At 36.3% G+C, this 22,043-nt stretch overlaps 2 protein-coding genes across 2 annotated transcripts; one reads left to right on the top strand and one right to left on the bottom strand.

Moving 5' to 3' along the window:
- The first annotated feature begins 3,058 nt into the window (after positions 1 to 3,058).
- Positions 3,059 to 4,578, top strand: LOC133861583 (HVA22-like protein f). Its single transcript, XM_062297376.1, has 5 exons — positions 3,059 to 3,184; positions 3,603 to 3,629; positions 3,763 to 3,885; positions 4,004 to 4,250; positions 4,337 to 4,578. The coding sequence occupies exons 1-5, from the start codon at positions 3,138 to 3,140 to the stop codon at positions 4,361 to 4,363; spliced, it is 471 nt and encodes a 156-aa protein (XP_062153360.1). The 5' UTR covers positions 3,059 to 3,137; the 3' UTR covers positions 4,364 to 4,578.
- Positions 4,579 to 5,630: 1,052 nt separating this feature from the next.
- LOC133861375 (uncharacterized) lies at positions 5,631 to 20,853 on the bottom strand. The gene is made up of 5 exons (XM_062297159.1): positions 20,534 to 20,853; positions 19,656 to 20,403; positions 6,234 to 9,298; positions 6,050 to 6,149; positions 5,631 to 5,944 (listed from the first exon to the last, which is right to left on the bottom strand). The coding sequence occupies exons 1-3, from the start codon at positions 20,563 to 20,565 to the stop codon at positions 6,236 to 6,238; spliced, it is 3,843 nt and encodes a 1,280-aa protein (XP_062153143.1). The 5' UTR covers positions 20,566 to 20,853; the 3' UTR covers positions 5,631 to 5,944; positions 6,050 to 6,149; positions 6,234 to 6,235.
- Between the last annotated feature and the right edge of the window lie 1,190 nt (positions 20,854 to 22,043).

The raw sequence follows: 22,043 nt of genomic DNA, 5'->3' as shown, positions 1-22,043 counted from the left end.
GCCATCATCTTATAAATTTTTTTATATCTTTTACTTGTCTTAATATCTTTAGGGCGACATGTAGGAGAGTTTCTCATCTTATACTTCTCATAATTATCAATTTCTAAAATAAAACTTTCTCAGTTCGGAAACTTAACAAAATTAGAAGTTTATAAATTTAGCAAGTATTTCTCCATAAGAACTTTCTAAAACAAATCTCATTTTTTTTTTCTTGATGATATAATTTTTCATAAACAACCTTATATTTTCAAAACCTCTTTGGAGACCTTTTATGAAAGTGAGGTAAATTCGCAATATATTAGATAAACAAATATTCACATCAACATATTTATAGCACTAATAAAGCTGGATAAAATAATATGACTTGAAATAATCTTAGAAGGGGTAGAGGATCTACTTACCTGCCTGAATGTAGCTAAGTCAAATCCTTGATAGCTAGGTAGTCATCTGGATACAAGTTTAAACAAATTACTACCCCCATACCCACAACTATGAAAACATATTAATACAACTATGGGTTGGGCTTGCTAGTCAATTTAGAATGGACTCATTGAGATATTTTTAATTAATTTGGCAAGCTATTAAAATATAAATTCTAAACTTTAAATTTTTCTTCCTCGGTAAGAGTAAATTTTATAAGCAACTACAGAATTTTTGTAAAACAACATTTATAAAATTGTTCTTATGGGGTTTAAGTGTATAAAGTGACCCCTACCATTATTTTGTACCAAAAAGCAATGATCAAATTCTTTGCAGACAAAACTTATAAAATTTTGGTGTTGGAAATTGATGCAAGAGAAAATCAGACAAAAGATTTGAAGATTTGACGATTATTTCTTGAATAAGATCAGCCCGAGAATTGAAAGAATCGTTCAAAATATTTGAAGAATTTTTTTAATTTTCGATATTTTTTTTCCATTTATGGTAACTTGTCATTTATTGTTTAGGTGATTTTGAGCCCGATTTGGGCCAGATTTTTTGCAGCCTACTTATTTTATTTTGTATTTCATTTTATTAAGATTATTAGGGTTTTGCTATTTTTGGTAAAATCCTAGAGGTTGAATTTTCAGCTATATTAGCCCGGCTTGTGGGCGTTTTTCCGGCAGTTGTTGTTTATTGATAATTTTTTCGAATTCAGAGTTTTTCTCTGCTTTTGGGGTGAATTTCCTATTTTCTTCCTTGCAAACTACTTGTTGATTAGCCTGCAGACTAATCGCTATTCTGTCCGGCGTCAATTGGTATCAACTGATGCATGAGAAAATCAGACAAAAGATTTGAAGATTTGACCATTATTTCTTGAATAAGACCTGTCCGAGAATTGAAAGAATCATACAAAATATTTGAAGAATTTTTTTAATTTTAGATATTTTTTTTTCCATTTATGGTAACTTTTCATTTATTGTTTAGGAGGTGATTTTGAGCTCGATTTGGGCCAGATTTTTGGCAGCCTACTTATTTTATTTTGTATTTCGTTTTATTATGATTATTAGGGTTTTGCTATTTTTGGTAAAATCCTAGAGGTCGAATTTTCAGCTATATTAGCCCGGCTTGTGGGCGTTTTTCCGGCAGTTGTTGTTTATTGATAATTTTATCGAATTTAGAGTTTCTCTCTGTTTTTTAGGTGAATTTCCTGCTATCTTCCTTGCAAACTACTTGTTGATTAGCCTGCAGAATAATCGCTATTCTGTCCAGCGTCAGAAATACTCAAGGGTTGCCCATAGTAATATGGGGTTCCTTTCTTTAGGTCTCAGCTTTGCTTTCCAATCTTGTAAATTTCTTAGAATTTGTTAAGAAAATTGCCGATTTTACAAATGAAAATATAAACCAGACTCCAAACAACACCTAGAAGGGGGTTGAATAGGTGTATGCCAATAGAATGCGGAATTAAAAATATAATCAACCACAAACAAACAATCACCAAAATATGAAAAGTAATAAAGCAATTGGCACAAATATTTAGTGACAAAGTGGAAACTCTTTAAACTCAAAGAGAAAAACTACTCCACAGTAGCCAACCCAATAAATCAATCCAATAATGAAGAATCCGCGAATTACAAGATGTTAATACTCACAATACATTTGCAGTCGTCACACTCTTAAATTATAACAAGTGACCCACTTGTCTACTTCTCACTAAAATCCTCTGGAGGGTTCTTCTTCTTGATCTCCTTAACCGGAACTCCGGTTGACTTCAATTGTTTAAGGTTGATGGTTAAACAATAACCAAAACTCTAAGAGAGATATAACATTAACACTCCAAGTCTCAAACCCTCTCTTAGCACGCTAAATTCTAGAGTAGAGTCCTTAATAAATTCGTGCCTGGATGTCCTTTTAAATAGAAATCTGAAGAAAATCCAGTTCGAGTTGGAATAGGATTTCAAAAAAGTTCGCCTAGATTTTTAGGCCTATATTGCGGGGCGATTTTGTCATAGTAACCGTTCGTATTAGGGAAAACCTATTTCGGAGATAATTGTTGTCTTTTATGTTAGCTTTCCAACGCCGCTGATTTCATCACAAACCTATACTTGAATCGAAAATTATGGTTAAAATATGGAGACGGGAATTGACAAATCCGATTTTTACTTAATGAAATTTCAATTTGCTTATTTCCTTGATTGATTAGGCATAACCTTTCTAGGTCTTCCTGTTTGAGTTGTATTTAGTCATGCATAAATTCTTCACCGACTTAACCATTAGACTAAAACTTACAACTAAATAAGTTTTAATATCGAATTTGCTGATACTAAAAACCAAACAACAAAAATATTGGCTTATCATGAAAACCTTTATGATGGACAAAACTACAGGACAAAGAAAAGTAAGCAAGGTACATATATAGATACCTGTGAGACGTCAATGATCTGGGCGAACTTTAAGCATTTCCACTTCGTTGATTACCTTTGTATATTATTATTCTTTTTTGGATGAATCATCGACTTTTTTGTTTCCTTGTTGTTGGAGAAAAGAAGACTTTAGGGTATCCAACAGAAATGCTTTACTTCGTTTATCGTCGACCCCACCTTCCTTAAAAACTTGATGCGCGCATGCATCTCGTATTTTCCATCAAACGTTAACTCGATCACCAAAGATTGTAGGCTTTGCTCATCAACTGGATCGTGGAGGAATAGAATTTCAACATGGGCGTTCTCGGAGCAATAGCCAGACATTTGGACACATTAGTCGGGTATTTTTTTAGAAAGAATCTCACAAGTTATGGTTCTTTTAAAATATATATTATTCTTTTTGTTCATGAATGTCTTGATGTCTTTTTCTGAAAGAAACTGGGCAGATGTCTTAGCGAAAACAGAAAATCCCATGAATGCATGTCTACTTGCAATCATTAATTTTTGTCCTTTTTTATACATATGTCTATCAATATATTTCTTACGTACTCATTTCTTGGACATTTTTATGGATCATTTTGGCACTGATCGCCCCCCCCCCCCCCCCCCCCCCCCCCCCCCCCCACACCAAAAAAGGAACAAAAGATGCACATCTATTGCCATTAAGAAGGCATAAATTAATGATATGTGTGTCTCTGTTAACAAAGTGTTCATCATTATTTATAAGTCCTAACACCTTTGATTATTGTTGTGAACCAGGCCTGGAGTGATGCTTCTATATCCTTTGTAAGTAGATCAGGACACATAATATACATACATACATACATACATATATATATATATATATATATATATATGCGAGAAAAGTAATATTCATGATATGACAGTATGACTAATTGATATGTGAATGAACATACAGATACGCATCAATGCGAGCAATTGAGAGTCCATCAACCCTAGACGATCAGCAGTGGCTAACATACTGGGTTTTATACTCCTTCATAACCCTTTTCGAGCTTTCTTGTTGGAAAGTTCTTGCTTGGTACGTAATATTGTTTAAAGCAGTGATTTTTTTTTTTTTTTTTTTTTTTTTTTTTTTTTTTTCTGGGTTATATATATAAATATGAGTGTGGGTCTGGGTAATGGGTGGGTGCCTGCAGGTTTCCGATTTGGCCATACATGAAGCTCGTGTTTTGCATGTGGCTGGTGCTGCCAATATTTAACGGGGCGGCATATATTTACGGGAGTATTGTGAGGAAGTATGTTAAGATGGGGGGCGTTGTGAGCTCAACTTATTCTGAGGACCACAAGAAGGCGCTCCAGATGATGACCCTCGACGCAAGAAAATCCGTAGAGCGTTACATTGATAGACATGGGCCTGAAGCGTTTGAGAGAGTCATCAAAGCGGTAAGATATATATATATTGAATGCATTCATTTAATATTCAACCAAGGGTGTGCTTCTTGTGTTTTAACCACACATTGATTTTGCAGGCTGAAAGAGAAGTAAAGAAGAACTGATTCCAAGATACGTAAAACTCAGTCACGGCAATAAATGTATGAGATTCATGTAAATACAAGAGGAAATAAACCCTCCTCAGAGACAGTACTACCAAACACCTCAGGCTTGTGAGGCATATATTTCTTTTCTGTTTTCTCTATCATATAATGTAAGGCTTGTTAAGCTCCATCTTAGTACCGATGTTGGGGTATCCAACTCCACCATTAATGATTCATTTCTTTCTTTATTTTTAATAAATAATTTGCTTATCAAAAAAAGTTAAAAAAAAAAAAGAAAAAAAAAAAAAAAAAACTCATATTATATTACCTTTGAAGTTTGCTTGTCCCGTGGTTCTACATCTTGAACTTACTTTTCGCGAGATAGATGATCAGAGTAATTGTGGAATTCCTTGCATCGTCTTTTCTTACTACTCTAAAAAGAAGTAAATTTCCTCAGCCAAAGGGTTTTGCTAATGGTCTTTTGTTTTTTGTTAACTCGGCACTTATCCGGAAAGCTAGATAATAGTGAATTTAATCATTTTATTATTATTTTAACATTCTTCCTTACGTGTAGATTCAAGTTCCTCCTTAATAACTAAAACCCAACACCTAAAATAATATTATTCAGTCAACATGAAAAGTGAATTGCAAAAACAAGAGTACTCGGGGCCTCTGCTTTAATGCAAAGACCTTTACTTTGATATAATGTTGAATCGCCAGCTATCTCAAAAAATTATGCTGATAAGAAAATGTGAATTTAATCATTTAATTATGATTCGTTTGGATTTGAAACTTCAAAAATATCAATTTTAAAACTTGCGATTTGAAAATTGGATTTTTAAAAACAACAGTTAAATGTTTGATAAAATCACTATTTCACTATTAAAATCGTGCATTTTAAAAACACAACTCATTGCCTTCGATTTGAAAAAGAAAATTTTTCTCCATTTTCAAGTAGCAAGTTTTTAAAAACGTACAATCAAATTATACATTTCATACAATTTAGTTTAAATTCACACTTTCAGTATTCGGAATCATAGTGCCAAACACAGCCTTAATATCCTAACATGCTTGGTTCAGTGCTCCTTAGTTAAGAAGCAATGGCCTGGGGTTTTTAGCGATCATCTTCAAGGTCTAGTCTCATAGAAATTAGCTAGTGCAACTGGGATGAGTAAACAACAATATTGCCTGAAAATTAATTATATAGTCGGTTGCTCAAAGAGCCTCGAATATGTTTTGAAAGAAGCGGGCGGGGGAGTTTCTTAATTACAAAAAACTGCAAAAGAACTTTCACAAAATTAGCATCAGATCAGCAAAACGTTTTTCAATTCACACATTCAACATTCAAGAAATAATTATCACTACAATATCTTCACGAACAGAGAGTCAATTTTCCTTTTTTCGGAAAAAAGAAAAAGAAGCATGTACGTACGTTGCATAGTAAGCCATGACAGAAGCGTCATAACCACCATTACTATAGCCGTCTGGAGAATACACGATTGAAAAAACAAACATCAAAAACATAATCTAGCAACTGATCTTTGCCGAGTAGAATTCCAAGCCATGATTACATCATTCAACCGGTTGGATCGGAGCTAATACCTGATTAAAGAAACAATCAAAAGCACAATCAATCTAGCAGCTTATCTTTGGCAGGTAGATTCCAAACCATTGTTACATCATTCAACACAATATTAGAGCAAATACCTGGAATTGATACTATTCTTTCTTTGAATTTAGCAACGCAAGAGTAGTTAAACATGAAGAACTAGCCTCTAGGTTGTATCTTCTCAGCCAGGAGGCAGTCCTGTCGGATTCACAAAATGCAGTGTATGAAGAACCGTGGACAAAAAGGAAGGCCCAAGTAATTTGTGAAAATAATAAGACTTACTTCTAAAACCTGTAAATCTTTGTTAGCTTCTTCTGAGATTCTGGTACACTAGCACAATTTTTTTCCATAGCAAACGGGAGGGTTGAATGGATTAGCCTAGAGTTATCCTGATCTGTAGCTTGACTAGGTTTCAGGATGTGTTTTGCTCCTGCACTTAGTTTAATAGGACCTAATCTTGCCGAATTATCCACTTGAGAGGAATCAATGCCACTTGAACTTTGAAGCACGTCCTTTTGATTCTGATTTGGGCAACATTCTAACATGATTCCTTTATCCCTGCTGGGATCGAATTCAACACCTCCTGCATTACATTGAACGTCCACACCGCAGTTTTCTCTCCTTAACCCCATCACAGCACTTAAATCTTTTTGCATTTCTAAATTAGATATCCTGGTGGGCTTTGTTAAACAATCTGCTTTAGCCGCAGGCCTCTTGGGTTTCTTGCAAGGATCAGGCACTTTGATACCAAAAGCTTTTGATTTCACAGTATCTTTGAACTTAATTCTGTTCCTATAGCCCTTGTTGGAAGCTGAATTAACTCCAGGAATGGCAGGAACAGGTGGAGGGTGAAGTATAGGTGCTGGAGAGAGCGTATTCTTGATGTATGATTGAGAGTTCATGGGATTGTAGGGATAAGAAACTGGTAAATGATTCACAAGTGGAGAAGGAAAACAATTAGTTCCAGAGATAATATGGGGAAGATATCTACCACCCACATCAGAAAAAGGTTGAGAGGACGCAATTAGTGGTTTGTCCTGTTGTGCATGTAACAACCAAGGGGGCAGGCTCTTTGGGGATCCCTGAAACCAAGAGGTTTGAACACTGTCTCTACAATCTGGATGCAAGAATGGAAAGTTAAAGGCCGATTTTGCAGCATGAGGTAGATTCTGCTTGTTTTTAAGCTCAACAGGATTCCAAGGCATATGATGACAGGTAATGTGAGGGCCAGAAAGCAGTGGTAACTGAGAACCGACTCTTAGATCTTCAGCTCTAGACATAAAGGGTTCCTGGAGGCTGGGTGCACCACCAAACATTGCCGGGGAAGCAGATGAATGAACAAAAGAATGCACATTATCACCTGGGTTTTTGTTGATGGTAAGGCTGCCATTTCGATGCACAACATTAGTTTGCCAATTGGAGAATGGGTTAGAAAACCTAGACTCTGAAGCTTTCAACAGTAAGTTGCTCCGTGACATGTGATTGCACTGAATTCCTAATGACTGACCTACAGTGTCATTTGATTTTACTGATGCAGGTTGTAACATCCAATCCTGCAGAAAATTTCTCTCCATGGATGAATTGTCCATGGCAGTACTTGTAGGACAATCATCTGTAATGATCTCCTTATCAGTCCAGACCTTTCCATCCTCAAATCCTTGCATCTCTTTGCTACTTCTACCAACTGCTACATCTTTACCCATCAAACGCATTGTTGTTTGGTTAGAATTTAGCAAGATTTTATCTGAACTGTCTTTAGAATGAAAAATCGCGTTAGTATTTGGGTTCTGCACCTGGTTATATTGTCTGTATCCAGTGAAAGAGGTATCAGACAGGCTCATCTCCGAATCAATCTGGCGGGCAGAGTGGTTGCTCCCCCTCTCAGAATTAAGCCACTGAACATCTGATCTTCCAGTACCTTCTAATTCAGTGACACCTAACCTAGCTGGCAAATGTACTTTAGGGTTCTCTGTAACATAATTCTGCACAGGAAACAAGTTTAATGGATCTGTTGGATGTTCTCTCTCGACAAAATGCCTCTTCTTCACACTTAAATAATCCCCAGTACTTTGTGGCAGGACAAGATTATGCACAGGCAAGCTACTGGAAGAGCCAGTTATTGTACTTGGCAGCCAGTGCTGGTCAAACCCACCTTTCCCACTTGAACTAAACTGGATTAACTCACCTTGTGAGTTGAGAGGCAAACCAAAAAATCCGTCATCCATGCAATTTTCTCTGAAGGAAACTGCTTTTTGCGTCCGCTCTGGAGACTGACATATGCTATTCATCAACTCTATCGGAGACACATGACAAAATGGTTGGTGATGTAACGTACTTCCACTAAAATTATCTGTGGCAGATTGAGACAGAAATGACAGCCTCCTGTTCGCATTTTCATCTAAAACAAAACAAGATGATGATGGCTGCGATGATGCCCTTTTGTCGGCTATTGAACTGATTGCAGAAACGCCATGGATAGAATCCACAAAATGATCAATCAGCTTTCCACTCTCATTGAAAGCTCTAATAACATTACCACCTACTTGAGCATTTACACAAGGATTATGCCTTTCTTCAAGTGCAGAAATAAGTCTAGGGATGCCAACAGATGCGGGTTTACATGACATAGTTGAATGGCCTTGATTAAACATATGCATTTGATCATCATGAATTGCAACTTGACTTAGAGAAACTGATTTCTCTGGAAAATGCTTTGTTTTATCTTGAAAGGTAACATGTGGCCTCAGAAGACATGGTATATCAATATGATCACCCGTATTGAGCAACTGTTTCTTCCTGGCTATAGGTTGAACCTCAGTTCCACTATCTGTACTAACAAAAACATCATTATCAGTTCCATCTACCTCCATAGGGGAAACTTCTTTATCACGTTCAGTGGACTGGTCCTCTGATAAAGTAGCAAAAGCATCTGAAAATTGGTCACCACTGCTGTGCTCGAAGGCATCTGAGATATTTTTCTTCCTTGGACCAAGTATGTCATCCTTACCTGAGAACCTCACATGCCTGTCAGGCCTTTGGATACCAGAATGATTTACTTGATTACATTGCAATTTGCAAATTGCAGAGTTCAGCCTAGGAATAACTTTTTTATGGTTTTTGAGAATGCTGCGAACAGGAAACACTGGCTTCTGGTGCTTTGCAATTAATTTGGATGTTTGAACAACTTTGAGCTTCTTTTGCATAGATAAGCATTTTAGACTTGGTTTCTTTCCTTGCATAGAAGCAGTATCCAAGATGGCTAATGGAAACCTCTTAGTACATGATGAACCATTCAGTTTTCTAGCGAAATCAGCTGGAGGTGGCAGTTTGAGCTTATGCAAACCCTCCTGACAGACAAGAAAGCCATAACATCATTCATATGAAGTTTTTAAAATTACAACACTTCCAACTATACATTGTTCAATTGGTGGGATAAATTAGTTTACAGAATCATGTTGAGTGCTTGACTAAGTTCTAGGCATGTCGGTATAACTTCTGTTTTTAACATAAAGGACTCAAGAGTACTAAGTAACAGCAATGCCTATGAGTAGAATGCGAGGATGCACAATATGATCAAAAACTAGGATCCACGGATCCCGGAAGAACAATAAATTTAAAATATCGAAGCTTCTATATTTGGCTCATGCCATATGGAATCAAAGGCTGAAAATACTTGAAGTCACAAGTACAAGATAGTATTAGTTTTATTAAAAACATAAATAAATATTGCAATCAGTGCTTTAGAAACAATTTAAGATACAAATCAATGCAGTGAGTATGCGAGAAAATATTATTAAAAACATAAATAAAATATTGCAATCAGTGCTTTTAACTCTCTATATAGACTTTAGTGCAAGGCTGCATGTTAATGTGCTCTAACTGTCAGATAGATGCATCCAAAGTGTGCATATCTACATGGCAATAAATCCAACTCATATTTGGAAACTATGTATTCCACTCTACCCATACACTACAAATGAAAGTGCATTTGACTCCTTTCAAACATCTATCCTATACTTTTCCATTCCATGCCATGCCATGTAATTGGTGATCCCAGGTGATTCCAAACAAAAATGATATGGATAGTTAATATCACTAACATAGGTCTTCAATATGTTTAAAGTTCTTTGTTAAGTTGGTGTACCAAGAACCAAGGGAGTAAAAGAAGCAACTTTGTCCATGGACGGTCAAGTAAACAAAAGCAGATTGAATTATGGAAATCAAGTCCAAACCCCCGGTTTTATTATTATTATTTTTCATTTTGACCTTAAGACCCCAGTTTTCAATTTGAAAAATTTAAGACTTGAGTTTAGGTCCATTCTAAATTCGAGACCTTTGTCAACATTTTCATCAAATAATAACAAAAATAGCTGCGAAAATACAATTATACCACTTAATAAAATAATTTTTTTTAACAAATTAAAAAAATGGTTGGGTCATGCCAACCACCCACCCCCCCCCCCCCCCCCCCCTCCCCCATCCTCCCCTCAACAGAGAGTGTCACGTCCACCCTGTTCAGAAGGGGTGGAGCCACCCCTCAAACCAGGGTAGCCGCGAGCCATCCCTCTCTTAGGATGTGGCCGCGAGCCCCCCTGATTTGAAGGCCACCCCCTCTATCAGGGGGCAACCACAAGCCACTCCTCTAAAATGTGGGTTGCTAGGCTAGGCCACTATTTTTCTTTTTCTTTTTCTTTTTTCTTTTTCTTTTTAAATAAAAAAAAAATTATCTAAGGGGCATAATTGTATTTTCACAATCGTTTCTATTATTATTTGATGGAAATGCATGCAGAGGTCTGAAATTTAGAATGGACCTAAACTCAGGTCTTAAATCTATCAAATTGAAAAATGAGGTTTTAAAGTCAAAATGGCCAAAAGAACATGGAGATCCTGACTTCATTTCCCTTCGAATTACAATATGATCACTCATTGGGGAACAACTATAACTGGGAGGCCGAGAGTTTGAAAAATTATGTCTTGGTTTGCTACCAGATATTAGTCAAGGATACTTATTTCTCTGCACGACAAAGGAAATTTGGGATGCAGCAGCTCATACATATTCAAAAATTGGATGGACGATTGGCAATGGTAGCTTGAGGGATATTTTCTACTATCTAGATTCTCAGCCCAAAACACAAGGTTGGCTAACCCAAGGTATTACACCATTCGATCAAACGACTCCGTAACAAGAATTTGGCTTTGGCATCAGCGATAAAAGCATCCTTCTTTTTCATTATTACAACGAATGTTTCCTTCTTTATTTTTGCATAAAGACTTGTGAACTTGCTAAACATCATCAAGTGTCATTTTCTCCAAGTATCAATGAAAGCATTGAGCCCTTTGTTTTCTGTTCATATTGCTGTTTTGGACCCTTCACTGATGGTTTCTTTATCTGGTTATCGATGATTTGTTTATTTTATTGATGATTTTTCTTGGATTCACCCGGGTTTATTTGTTAAAGGGTAAAAGTGATGTGTTCTCTGTTTTTCAACTGTTTCATAGAATGATTTAAACCAGTTTCATGCCTCTATAAAAATTGCTAGTTCTGACAATGGAGGTGAGTATATGCCTATTGATCTCTGTACATATTTTTGTGAACATGGCATTATTCATCAAACCACTTGTGTTGATACTCCCCAACAGAACGGAGTTACTTAGTGGGAAAAATATACATCTTCTACCCCACCCTTATCTACTTCCAAAGGTATCTCTCTATTGGTGTTTGGTTGTGTTTGTTTTGATCACGTTCATGGTCCGACTTGAGGTAAATTAGATATTTGTGCTATCAAATGTATTTTTGTGGGTTATTACCCTAGTCCTAAGGGTTATAAATGTTATCATCCCCCAATGCAAAAACATTTTGTCTCAATGGATGTTAATTTGTTTGAGTCGCATATTTATTTCTCATCCACCCAAACTTATCTTCACAAGGAGAGTCTGAGTGAAGAGAAGTTTTCTATGAGTAGTCCTTTACTTGTCCCTACTTCTGTTCCAAAGCATGACAATAGCAACCTCTTAACTGATATAAATCTTTTGTTGATGAGTTGTATGAGCCACCAATGGATGAGTTGTGAGTTTACTCGAGACACCATAAATGTAAGACCATTCCAAAGGCTCCTTGCAAAACATCTGACCCTGACTCGGGTACTGCTATTTTTATCCCCGTTTAAAACTCTTCAATACCTAGGTTGTCGATGATATTAATCTTCCTATTGCACAACGCAAAGGAGTCAGGTAATGTACTCAACATCTTATATCTAATTTTGTTTCCTATCAACATCTTTCACCCTTATATCGTTTCTTTGTGTTCAAATTGTCGTTTGTGTCTATTCCTACAGATTTATAGGAGGCACTTGGTTATCCAAAGTGGAGGGAAGCGATGCAAGAAGAAATGAAACCTTTTCGATAAACAAATTATGTTTTACGTAAATTTCAAAACTAAATATCAAACTGAAAATATTTTGTTTTCCTCCATTTTTTTCTACTTTTGGACTGTCTCAAGGGAAATGTGTTGGGCTTTACTTCAAAAGATACTCTAGATCCATTGTATGTATATCACATATAAAGGAGTATATAAATTCTCTTATACCTAGGATTTAGAACAAGTAGTCCTCACAGGATAGCAAGTACTGTTCTTAACAGCTCATGGCTGATCGATTAATGTCCCTTCAGATGAAGATTCTCATCTATCAGTCCAAGGCCCTATTAACTGTTCTGTTCTATGATCCATTTTAAACTTTCCATGAAATCCTTTTCCGTAGGCAGCTATGAACTTTCATCCCTTCCAGTTCAGCAAAGTATAATCCAAACCAGAAGGCTAGTTGGAATGGCTATGCTTGCCTTTTAATCCTCATTTTCATGTCTTCTCGTGTATCTTTTAGATTTATTATTTTCTTTCTTGACATGGTAAATTCTAATAAACAACCATGAAAATAGTCACAGGAATGTCATGCAATCATACTTGGAGGGGGAAAAATAATCTCACTTTATGGATGAACAGAATTTCCAAAGAAGTCATCACAAATCCCCATGAACACACTTCCAACTTTCTTGAGAAACCAACCACTTCTGAGAACCTATTGATTGAACAGTTCAACTGCTCTGTTTAGTAAAAAAAATTCCTTTTTAACATTTGAGAGCTTACAAGACCACCTTCCACTTCTACATTCCATTTGATAAAGTTGGAACTACCCAATAACAATGATGCTACCAAAACACACTTTGTCACCGCTACAGTCAGGTTTTACCTTGTCTTAACACAACCAATGCCTAACATGGACAAGGCAACATGATGGGCTCCCTCAATAGCTCACCAAATCTATCTTACAAGGAAAAGAGGACTGAAAAAAAGAAAAGAGTCTTGTGCAATTCATCAAAGAAAACCAAGATATCAAGAGTTCAAAAAACAAATATAACGATACAAATCTTTCCAATATCTCGGATAGAAAAAAAATTAGAAGAAAAAGGAAAGGACATAAAGAAAGAAAATAAAACTCACAAATAAAACTTAATGAAACCCCCAACCTGTTAATTTCCTGCAATTTGCCTTCATTGCATATTTACATCTTGAACCAATGCTTATTGGCACCACTCAAACATCATTTAGGAGTAGGGTTTCTCCACAAGTCACAACATAAAAAGTACAAGAGTGCAAACAGGAAGATATTTCCACGAACTCCCATTTCTAATCTAACAGTTGCAGTTTTTACGCTCAGATTCCCATATGCATAGGCAAGTTTAGCCATATTTTATAGCTTTTCAAAGTACTCTTCATCAATAGTTGTTACATAACACATCCTTCAGTAAGAACCATAGACGAATACTTTTTTTTTTTTTTTTTTTTATATAAATAATAGAGATATTATTAAAAGCATAAAGCATCCCAACGTACACAAGAAGTATATAAGAGAAAATACCTAGCTAGTAGGAGCAAAAAGAACATGGAAATTATGATAACTAATCACCAAAGGAGAAAATAAATCAGCTGTCCAAAGATACAGAGTATTAAAGAATAAAGACTTAATCTCATTTGATGTCTTCTCATAGTCCTCAAAACTTCTATCATTCATTTCCGCTTCATAGACACCACTAAAGGCATGAAGGCAGCATCTTCCACACAATAGTACTCCGAGTGCTACCGATAGTTCACCAACAAGCATACAAGTCAATTACTCTTCTGGGCATGACCCAAAACAACCCAAATCGACTGAAGAAAACCTTCCATAAGGCCCAAGCAACCTTACAATAGAGAAGAAGATGATCAACAGACTCTACATTCCTTTTACACATGCAACACCTGTCGACCACAATGATGTGCCGCTTCCAGAGATTATGCATGGTAACAATCTTTCTTAGAGACGCCGACCAAACAAAAAAGGCCACCCTCAAAGGAATCTTAGTCTGTCAAACACTCTTCTAAGGGAAACGAAAGCCAACATTAATAACTAACTCTATAAAAGGATTTAACATCAAGCAACCCTCTTTTGAAAGGAACCGCCACAACTTGTTTTCACCCTCCCATCTCAATCATTAGCCGCTCTGAAAAAGCTTACATTCTACCGAATGGAACTACCAAAAAGCGCCAAGTGAGACACAACAAAAACATCCTTTGCACAAGCAATACCTTATAAAACTGGAAAGGCTTCTTTAAGCGCCATATCTCCACACCACAGATCATGTCAAAAACTAACCTTGGATTCATCTCTCACCTCAAATTTGGTATGACTTGAAAAATTCCTCCAACTCCTAATATTCTTCAAAAGCCCCTCCCCATATGCCTCAGGAGGCTCACCAGGACACCACCCACCCCATGACCTACCAAATTTAGACTCCACTGCGACTCTTCACCAAGCCTCTTTCTCCTGCCAATAGCACCAAAGCCATTTTCCTAAGAGAGATCGGCGAACAAACCTTAGACCATCTTACCAGGTTATATTTGAATTCCTCGCCTAGCCCACCCCATATGAAATCACATTGAAACTTCTCAATATGATTTGCAACACCTGCAAGGAGAGGAAAAAAGGACATGAAGTACGTAGGTAATTTAGAAAGTGTGCTCTTGATAGGGATAACTCTACCACCCTTAGACAAATACATCATTTTCCAACTAGCAAACTAACGTTCTATCTTCTCAATAACACCATCCCAAATATGATTGGCCTTATAGGAGGCCTCTAACTGTATACCAGGATACTTCAAAGGTAGAGAAGAGACCCCACAACACAGAACCAGCCAACCCATCCACATTATCAACATTTCCCATAGGGACTAATTCCGACTTCACGAAGTTTATTTTAAAGCACGAAACAACTTCAAAACATAATAATAAGCACTGGAGATGATGTAGAGAATCTGGTTCAGCCCAATAGAAAATCAAAGCATTATCAGCAAGCAAAAGGTGGGAGATATCAATTCCACCAACATTCCTAGTCCCCACAGAGAAGCCAGACAACAAAATCACACTCACTGCAGCAAAAATCATCAAATTCAATGCCTCTATCACTATGACAAACAGCAAATAAGACTAAGGGTTCCTTTGTCTCAAACCAAAACCTGTGGTAGTGCCATTCACAAAAGCGGAGAAACGCACGTAGGAAATTAAATGAGCTATCCAAAAGCACAATTTCCCTCCCAAAACCGCACCTCCTTAGCATACAACAAAAAATCCAAATTAACATGATCTAAGCCTTTTCTAAGTCTATTTTGCAAATAACACCCAGTTCTCTAGATCTTATTCTGCAAATTTTTTGAATGGAAAATAATGCATTGGTCCGGCCTATTTATAGGAAAAGCTTTGAGACAAATCTGGAATTTTGGCAAAAGAAATCTAACGGTGGACATAACTTCCTAAGCACCTCACAAATCCAACATGAAGATCCTAGTGTTTACATGAGTGCTATAGTGCACCAAAAAGAATCCTCTAGAATTTATTAGAAACAAGTTTTGCTTAGAAGTAGGCGTGAAGTCACCATCTCAAAAAAAACCTTGAAATCCAAACCATATTCTGGGAGAACAATTACTAAACTGGATTTTTTTTAAAAAAATTTACTAGATCGAACTGTACAGTTCGAAATTACATTGCAAAGAAATCAAGTTCCACAAACTCACTAGAAACTCAAAGAATCTCTTGTGCACGATTCCAGACTTTTTTTATCTTTTATTTTTCTTAAACAAAACTCTTGAAAACTTCCAAAGCTCCAAAAAATTCATTATTCTTTGAAACCTAGTTCAAACTATCCACTTCTCAAATCAAATTGAGAATATAAAATTAGACAAAATATATTTGATCTACTTTAATACCAATGTTTATACCAAAGTATTTTTAGTCATCCTAAGAAATTCCTTGGGTCTTACAAGAAATAAGTCAATGAAGATTTTGCCCTTCAAACTTTATCGGTCAAGCCTTTCCTAACCACCCCAAGGGCCAAACCCTAGGACGATTTTTTTTTTTTTTTCTTTTTGGCCTTGTGGAGGTGGCCAAACCACCCCCAAAGGCCATGGGGGTGGTTCGGCCACCCCTAGACCGGCCGTATGGGGTGGCCGAAACCATCCCCAGGACAAACGGGAGTGGCCGAACCACCCCCAAGGCATTTTGCCCAAAGGGGTGGCTCGAGACACCCCTTTTTTTAAAATTTTTAAATTTTAAATTTTAAATTTTTACTTTTTTAATTTTTATTTAGGCATAGGGACACGTGTCAGTTTTTTAAGGCTAGTGACGTAGACTTCCGTTAAGTTTTGGACGGAAATACCATCTCCATTTTTAGTCATAAATGATGTACCATCTCTGATAAGAAATGAAGCACAGGAGTAAAAAAGGTATTTAATTAACCCTTATATTTTTTGTAAATCCATACTAATCTCTAATCATTAGTTATTTAATTGTTATTAAGAATTTATCATTCGAATAAATTAGATAAATTAATCTTTATTTATAAACTTATGCAAATTAATATCACCAACCTTATATTTATAATAAATCATATATAATTTTTTAATCATAAAATATAATATTTATATTATATCTAATGACATTATCTAAGATCTTAAACAATATAATCTCGAGTCTATATGTATGTTTTAAAGTTTATATATAGATTTATTGTACATACACATACATATATCTATTTCAAAACTCACAATCACAAAGATTTAAACTATATCTATCAAATTAGGAAGATAATCCACGTTCATCCTTCATATATTAAAGATATGGTCATTACAATATTAAGAATAATACTCTAAAGAATAATAAAATAAAGTTATACGAATTTATAGGGGTTTAGCCAATCGAGTTTATATGATTTCAACTCGTTTAATAAAGCTCGAGTTGAGTTTTTATGAGTCAAGCTCGAGCTTTTATAAATGAACAGCTCGGCTCCTTTATAGCCCCATGTTTGACCATGATAGGGAAACTAAAACCTGAAACGACGGTGAATTAAACAGGTGTTTTCTGGAACATGTGCAAGATAGACAGTTTTGCCCCTCTAAATATCCATAGTAAATAAATAATAAAACTGGAATAAATAAAAACATCAAGAAGAATATTTGTACTGAAAGCATAAACCTTGCTCCACCAAATATTGTCATTGTAGATGATTCCCAGCCAATTAGCTTCTAAAACAGCACATCAAGAATTATCATAAACAAATTAATCTAGAACGATGTAATGAAATATTAAAGGCCGCGCCGAAGAAAAACCAAAAGATTCTTTCTTCGATAAGTACTGATCAGTTGAGTAATATAGTTCCCTTGGCTTGCAGTGGACTTGTTCTAGTGGAAAGACATTTATCCGTGGAAAAAACATATAAGATCTGTTCAGTAGAGCTCATCACTAAATAATGGTGCCTTGTCTCTTTGGAATTAGAGAAGAACTTCTTCGCGTGGGCCTATAGATGATTCAATCCAAGAAAGAAATCTCAATCCATAAGTTAAGTTCACCATATTAACATGACAGTAATGAAAATTAATCTGCAATATGTTTCCAACCATATAGTTGTCGTAGTTGAACCAAATAAGCTATTCGCTGGTTGAATATAATCTTAACAATATGCTCTCTGGGCCAAAATTTTGGCAAGCACTGGTACCATTCTCCCCTATATATATATATATGTTCTCTTTAAAATGTTTCCCGGCAAAAGGTCGATACAATGGCATTATTTGATCATGCAATCAGTAAATTAAGGTTCTATAGATTTATAAACCACTTTTTCAAAGTAATCCCGATGACTTTCAAACAGAAAGTATGAAGTCCAATTGACATGATCCTACACAATAGTCTTATTTCTTGGACCTTCAATCTCTAAATAAACATAAATTTCAGCCCACAAATCCCTCTCAAAGAAAAAGGTTATCATGCATTGCTGTCAAATGATTTTCACTAACAAATTACAGTCTGCCTAATTGCAAATATACCAAAAAGAATTAGCGTTGTAGCATCTGAACTGGCTATATAGCAGATAATTATCCAATATTCCAATATAAAGCATGCAATGTCCCGCACACTTCGATCTTGAAGAGTACTTCAGCAACACATTTCATCTCAATATTATCAGCCTCATAAAGAGCGTGAACTCTCGATCAAAAAACTAGAACTGAGGCATGCAAACGGACAGGTGTAATCTATACACAAGAAGCCTCAGCCTATATATATCAGCAGAAAACTTTTAATTTTCTCAGAACCTGTCGTTTAACCAAAGGAAAGTCACATGGAATAAGTAAATAACATTTTGATAGATCCCACCAATTCGAGTACTACCAAACCAACAACACCAGATGGGCATATAGATCCCTAGCTAGCAAGATTATCATGATGGTGTCGATCATGCTAGTTCATCTTTTCAAGTAATAAACATGTAATAAGTATTAATTGGATATTACTCCATCCATTTCACGCTATATCTTCCATGTGATAATGATGTATATAATAGTATTCCAAGTAACAAAGCATTTCACCAGATACACCAATATCAGTGTTATCTTCAACCCTGTCAGCCTTGTAAATTATATATTACGTACAGAAAAGAGAGATCCAACTTAAGCCATATAAACAATATTGTGCTCTTCAAGGCCATCTTTCCCAATGATATTCCACCCATGTTAATGATCACATATATACTTGCCATCAAATCAAGATCTGAGCGGTTCCAAGACCCAAATGATTATCTCTCGAATAAATGTTTGTGCAATAGTGGAAAAAAGCAGCATCATTAATCAAGGATACCTTTGCTAAACCAAGGACAAAAACTCTCCACCTTATAAAAGCCCTCGCTGCCCAACCCGTACTGTACAGCTGGAGCACCACACCTCCACAAACTGCTGAATCCTCCACAAACATGAAAACCCCATTCCTCTAATTTTGTGTTTTGTTTCTGTCTTTTTTTTTTTCTTTTTTTTTTTTTTCACTTTTTCTCTTTATACTGAGCCTCATTGCCGCCTAGTTCACACAACAGTACAGTTACAAGGCCACTGGTCTTGTCCTCAAACGTATTGCAGTCTTTAACCAGCTTTTCTCAGCAGTAAATCATGCAGAAAAGTGGAAAAGAGCAATACCCAATGGAGAATGTAGCATAATGAAACAACTTAAACATCACAAGACTAGAGAAATCAAGCACATAATGATGACTCTACCAGCTAAAAATCATATCACCGCAACACAAAATCACAAAGATGGTTGCAAATCAACAATATTTTATGATATAAATCACATACCTTGTTTGCAAGTGACCCATCTTTCACAGCCTTCTTCTTCAACTTCTTCTTGTTCTTCTTCAACTTGCTCACAATTGTTGCCATACCTTTCTCTTCCAAAACCCTTCTCTTCTTCTTGTTCTTCTTCTTCTTCTTTTTCTTCTTCATCCTCATCTTCTTGTTTGTGTTCTTCCTCCCCTTGATTGTTGAAACCACATGATTAGCCCCACTCCACACCTTGCAACTGCCAAACTTGTCTTCTTCTCCACTGCTATCTTCATCCACATTTTGATCATCGTCAACATCTACTGCTTCGATCTGCGGCGCCACCGCGAAAATCTCCGCAATCGACCTCTTCTTGGGTAGCTTCGTGGTCTTTGCCTTCATCGCCAGCTTCTTCATTTGTCGCCGCAACTCCTTATGCGAAGACTGAGCGAGGCAGCTATCAACATGGGAATTAACCGCATTCACCGTGGCCGCTGTGAAGGCCCGGCAAACCGGGCAAACCATGTCAAATTTCTCGTCCTCCGCATCGGATTTCTGGAGCAGATGAGCCTTGTGAGCGCCAAATTCAGTCTCATTTGTTGAAAATCGTACTCCTCCTTGGTGGATTTGATTGGAATTGAAGGCATGGAGCTCGTGGGACCACCAGCGGAAGTTGGCGACAGTGATCGGGGGAAGAAAGGCATGGATATCTTCCTCCGAGTCGTCTTTGCCGAAGGGCCAGCACTTGACCACGTCGACAGTCCTCATCTTCGCGGCATACTGTCTGTGAAAACCAAACCACAAAACATAAAAGAGATCAAGTAGGTAAAGAAAGATGGGAGAAAGGATTCAGAATGAGAAGCGCAAAGAGTATATATATATATATATATATCTCAGTTTGAACAAGTTGTTACCGGATCGAGAAGCCCTCAAGCGCCACCGCCATATGGTTTTGTTTACCTTGTTAATTACCAATTAAGCAAGAGAGAAGAAGGACCAAAACGACGTTGAATACGAAGAAAAGGATGGAAGCTAGAAGATCGGTCTACATGTTGTTTGGAGAGAGAGAGAGAGAGAGAGAGAGGGACAGTTGAAAAACAAAACAAAGTGAAGGAGAGAGCTTCGGAAATAAGGTTGTTCAGCTGAGGAGAGAGAGAGAGAGAAAGTGCTTTTTTCTTTTCTTTTCGTTATCTATTTCCCGCTCGAGAGAGGGAGAGAGGGAGAGAGATGGGGGTGGCGATGGTTTTCTCATACCCCTCTCATCGCTTTCCCTAATTTATGACTGACAGCGACGTATGAGAGCGCTTGCCAACGCTTTTTAATGTGAACCCCACGCAGAATATCAACCATTATTCACTTCTATTTCTTTCCTTTTTTATTCAAATAACATTATAATATTATTTTATATTTTATATATATATATATGTTGTGCAAGTTTTTGGTGTTGTACCATAAAAACCTCATTCTGGGTGTAACAAAGAAAACCTCACACGCACTGCGTATTCTACACGCGCAGACAACCTGAGCATCCCTGGGGAAAAGGATTCAATTAGGTGCATGCCTTTTTAACGCAAAAAATAATAATACGTTTTTCTTTTTTCTTTGTTTAGGTAAGGGGTTTTCAGTTTTCACCGCAAGGAAATTGAACAGTGTATCAATTTGCTTCTACCCTAGCTAGACCACAACATATAATAATTTTTTTTTTTTTTTTTTTTGAACGGCACAATATATAATAATTAAATAAGTCGGTGTGGTCCATGAACCATAAGGGGGTAATGGGAGTCGACATTTTAAAGTATATAATATATTTTTTTGGAAAAAGTATAATTTATCCTCTCAAACTACTACTATTTTTTGAGATGGATCCCAAAACTATTAAAACCTTTGAAATATGTTTCTTTTGACGAAATATCTCCATAATATCCATGTCATGTGTCATTTTTTAATTAAAAAATCAAAAAATAAATAAACTAAAATTTTATTGTTTAATTTTATTTTATTTTTGAAAAAAAAAATAGGTGTTTGGGGTGGCATTATTTCTCAACCACGACTCGATCTTCCTAACACCCCTCCAATCACCGTCCATTTCTCCCTCAAAAACCGATCAAGGACTTCCACAACAATGATAGATTTGCTCGTCGTTTGTAACAAAACAAAATTCAAATTGGAATCATTCATAACCTGCGAAAGATCAATATCATAGATATCGAAGGATAGGAAATTAATCATATCCGCGTTTATAGAGGCAAAAATGAGTTCGTCGAGCTGCAGGCGTGCATTGTGCTCAACGACGATGTTGGAAAGAAGTAGTACGTCCTTCGGTCGATCGCAAATTTTTAAAAAAAAAAAAAAAAAATAGTTATTTTTAGGGTTTCAAGTTTTTTAAAATTTTATATGTTTCCCTATTTTTTATACATAGAGAGA

Source organism: Alnus glutinosa, chromosome 2 (assembly GCF_958979055.1).
Source record: "Alnus glutinosa chromosome 2, dhAlnGlut1.1, whole genome shotgun sequence".
NCBI lineage: Eukaryota > Viridiplantae > Streptophyta > Magnoliopsida > Fagales > Betulaceae > Alnus > Alnus glutinosa.
Note: the sequence above shows the minus strand (reverse complement) of the source record. Positions and strands in the feature narration are given on the sequence as shown.

Coding starts and splice junctions, on each gene's coding strand:
- LOC133861583 (XM_062297376.1), top strand. CDS start 3,138: ATGGGCGTTCTCGGAGCAATAGCCAGACATTTGGACACATTAGTCGG. Junction 3,630..3,762: donor GTGATGCTTCTATATCCTTT/GTAAGTAGATCA, acceptor ATGAACATACAG/ATACGCATCAATGCGAGCAA. Junction 3,886..4,003: donor TGTTGGAAAGTTCTTGCTTG/GTACGTAATATT, acceptor GGGTGCCTGCAG/GTTTCCGATTTGGCCATACA.
- LOC133861375 (XM_062297159.1), bottom strand. CDS start 20,565: ATGGCGGTGGCGCTTGAGGGCTTCTCGATCCG. Junction 20,404..20,533: donor CTTGAGGGCTTCTCGATCCG/GTAACAACTTGT, acceptor TGGTTTTCACAG/ACAGTATGCCGCGAAGATGA. Junction 9,299..19,655: donor ATGGGTCACTTGCAAACAAG/GTATGTGATTTA, acceptor CTTGTCTGTCAG/GAGGGTTTGCATAAGCTCAA.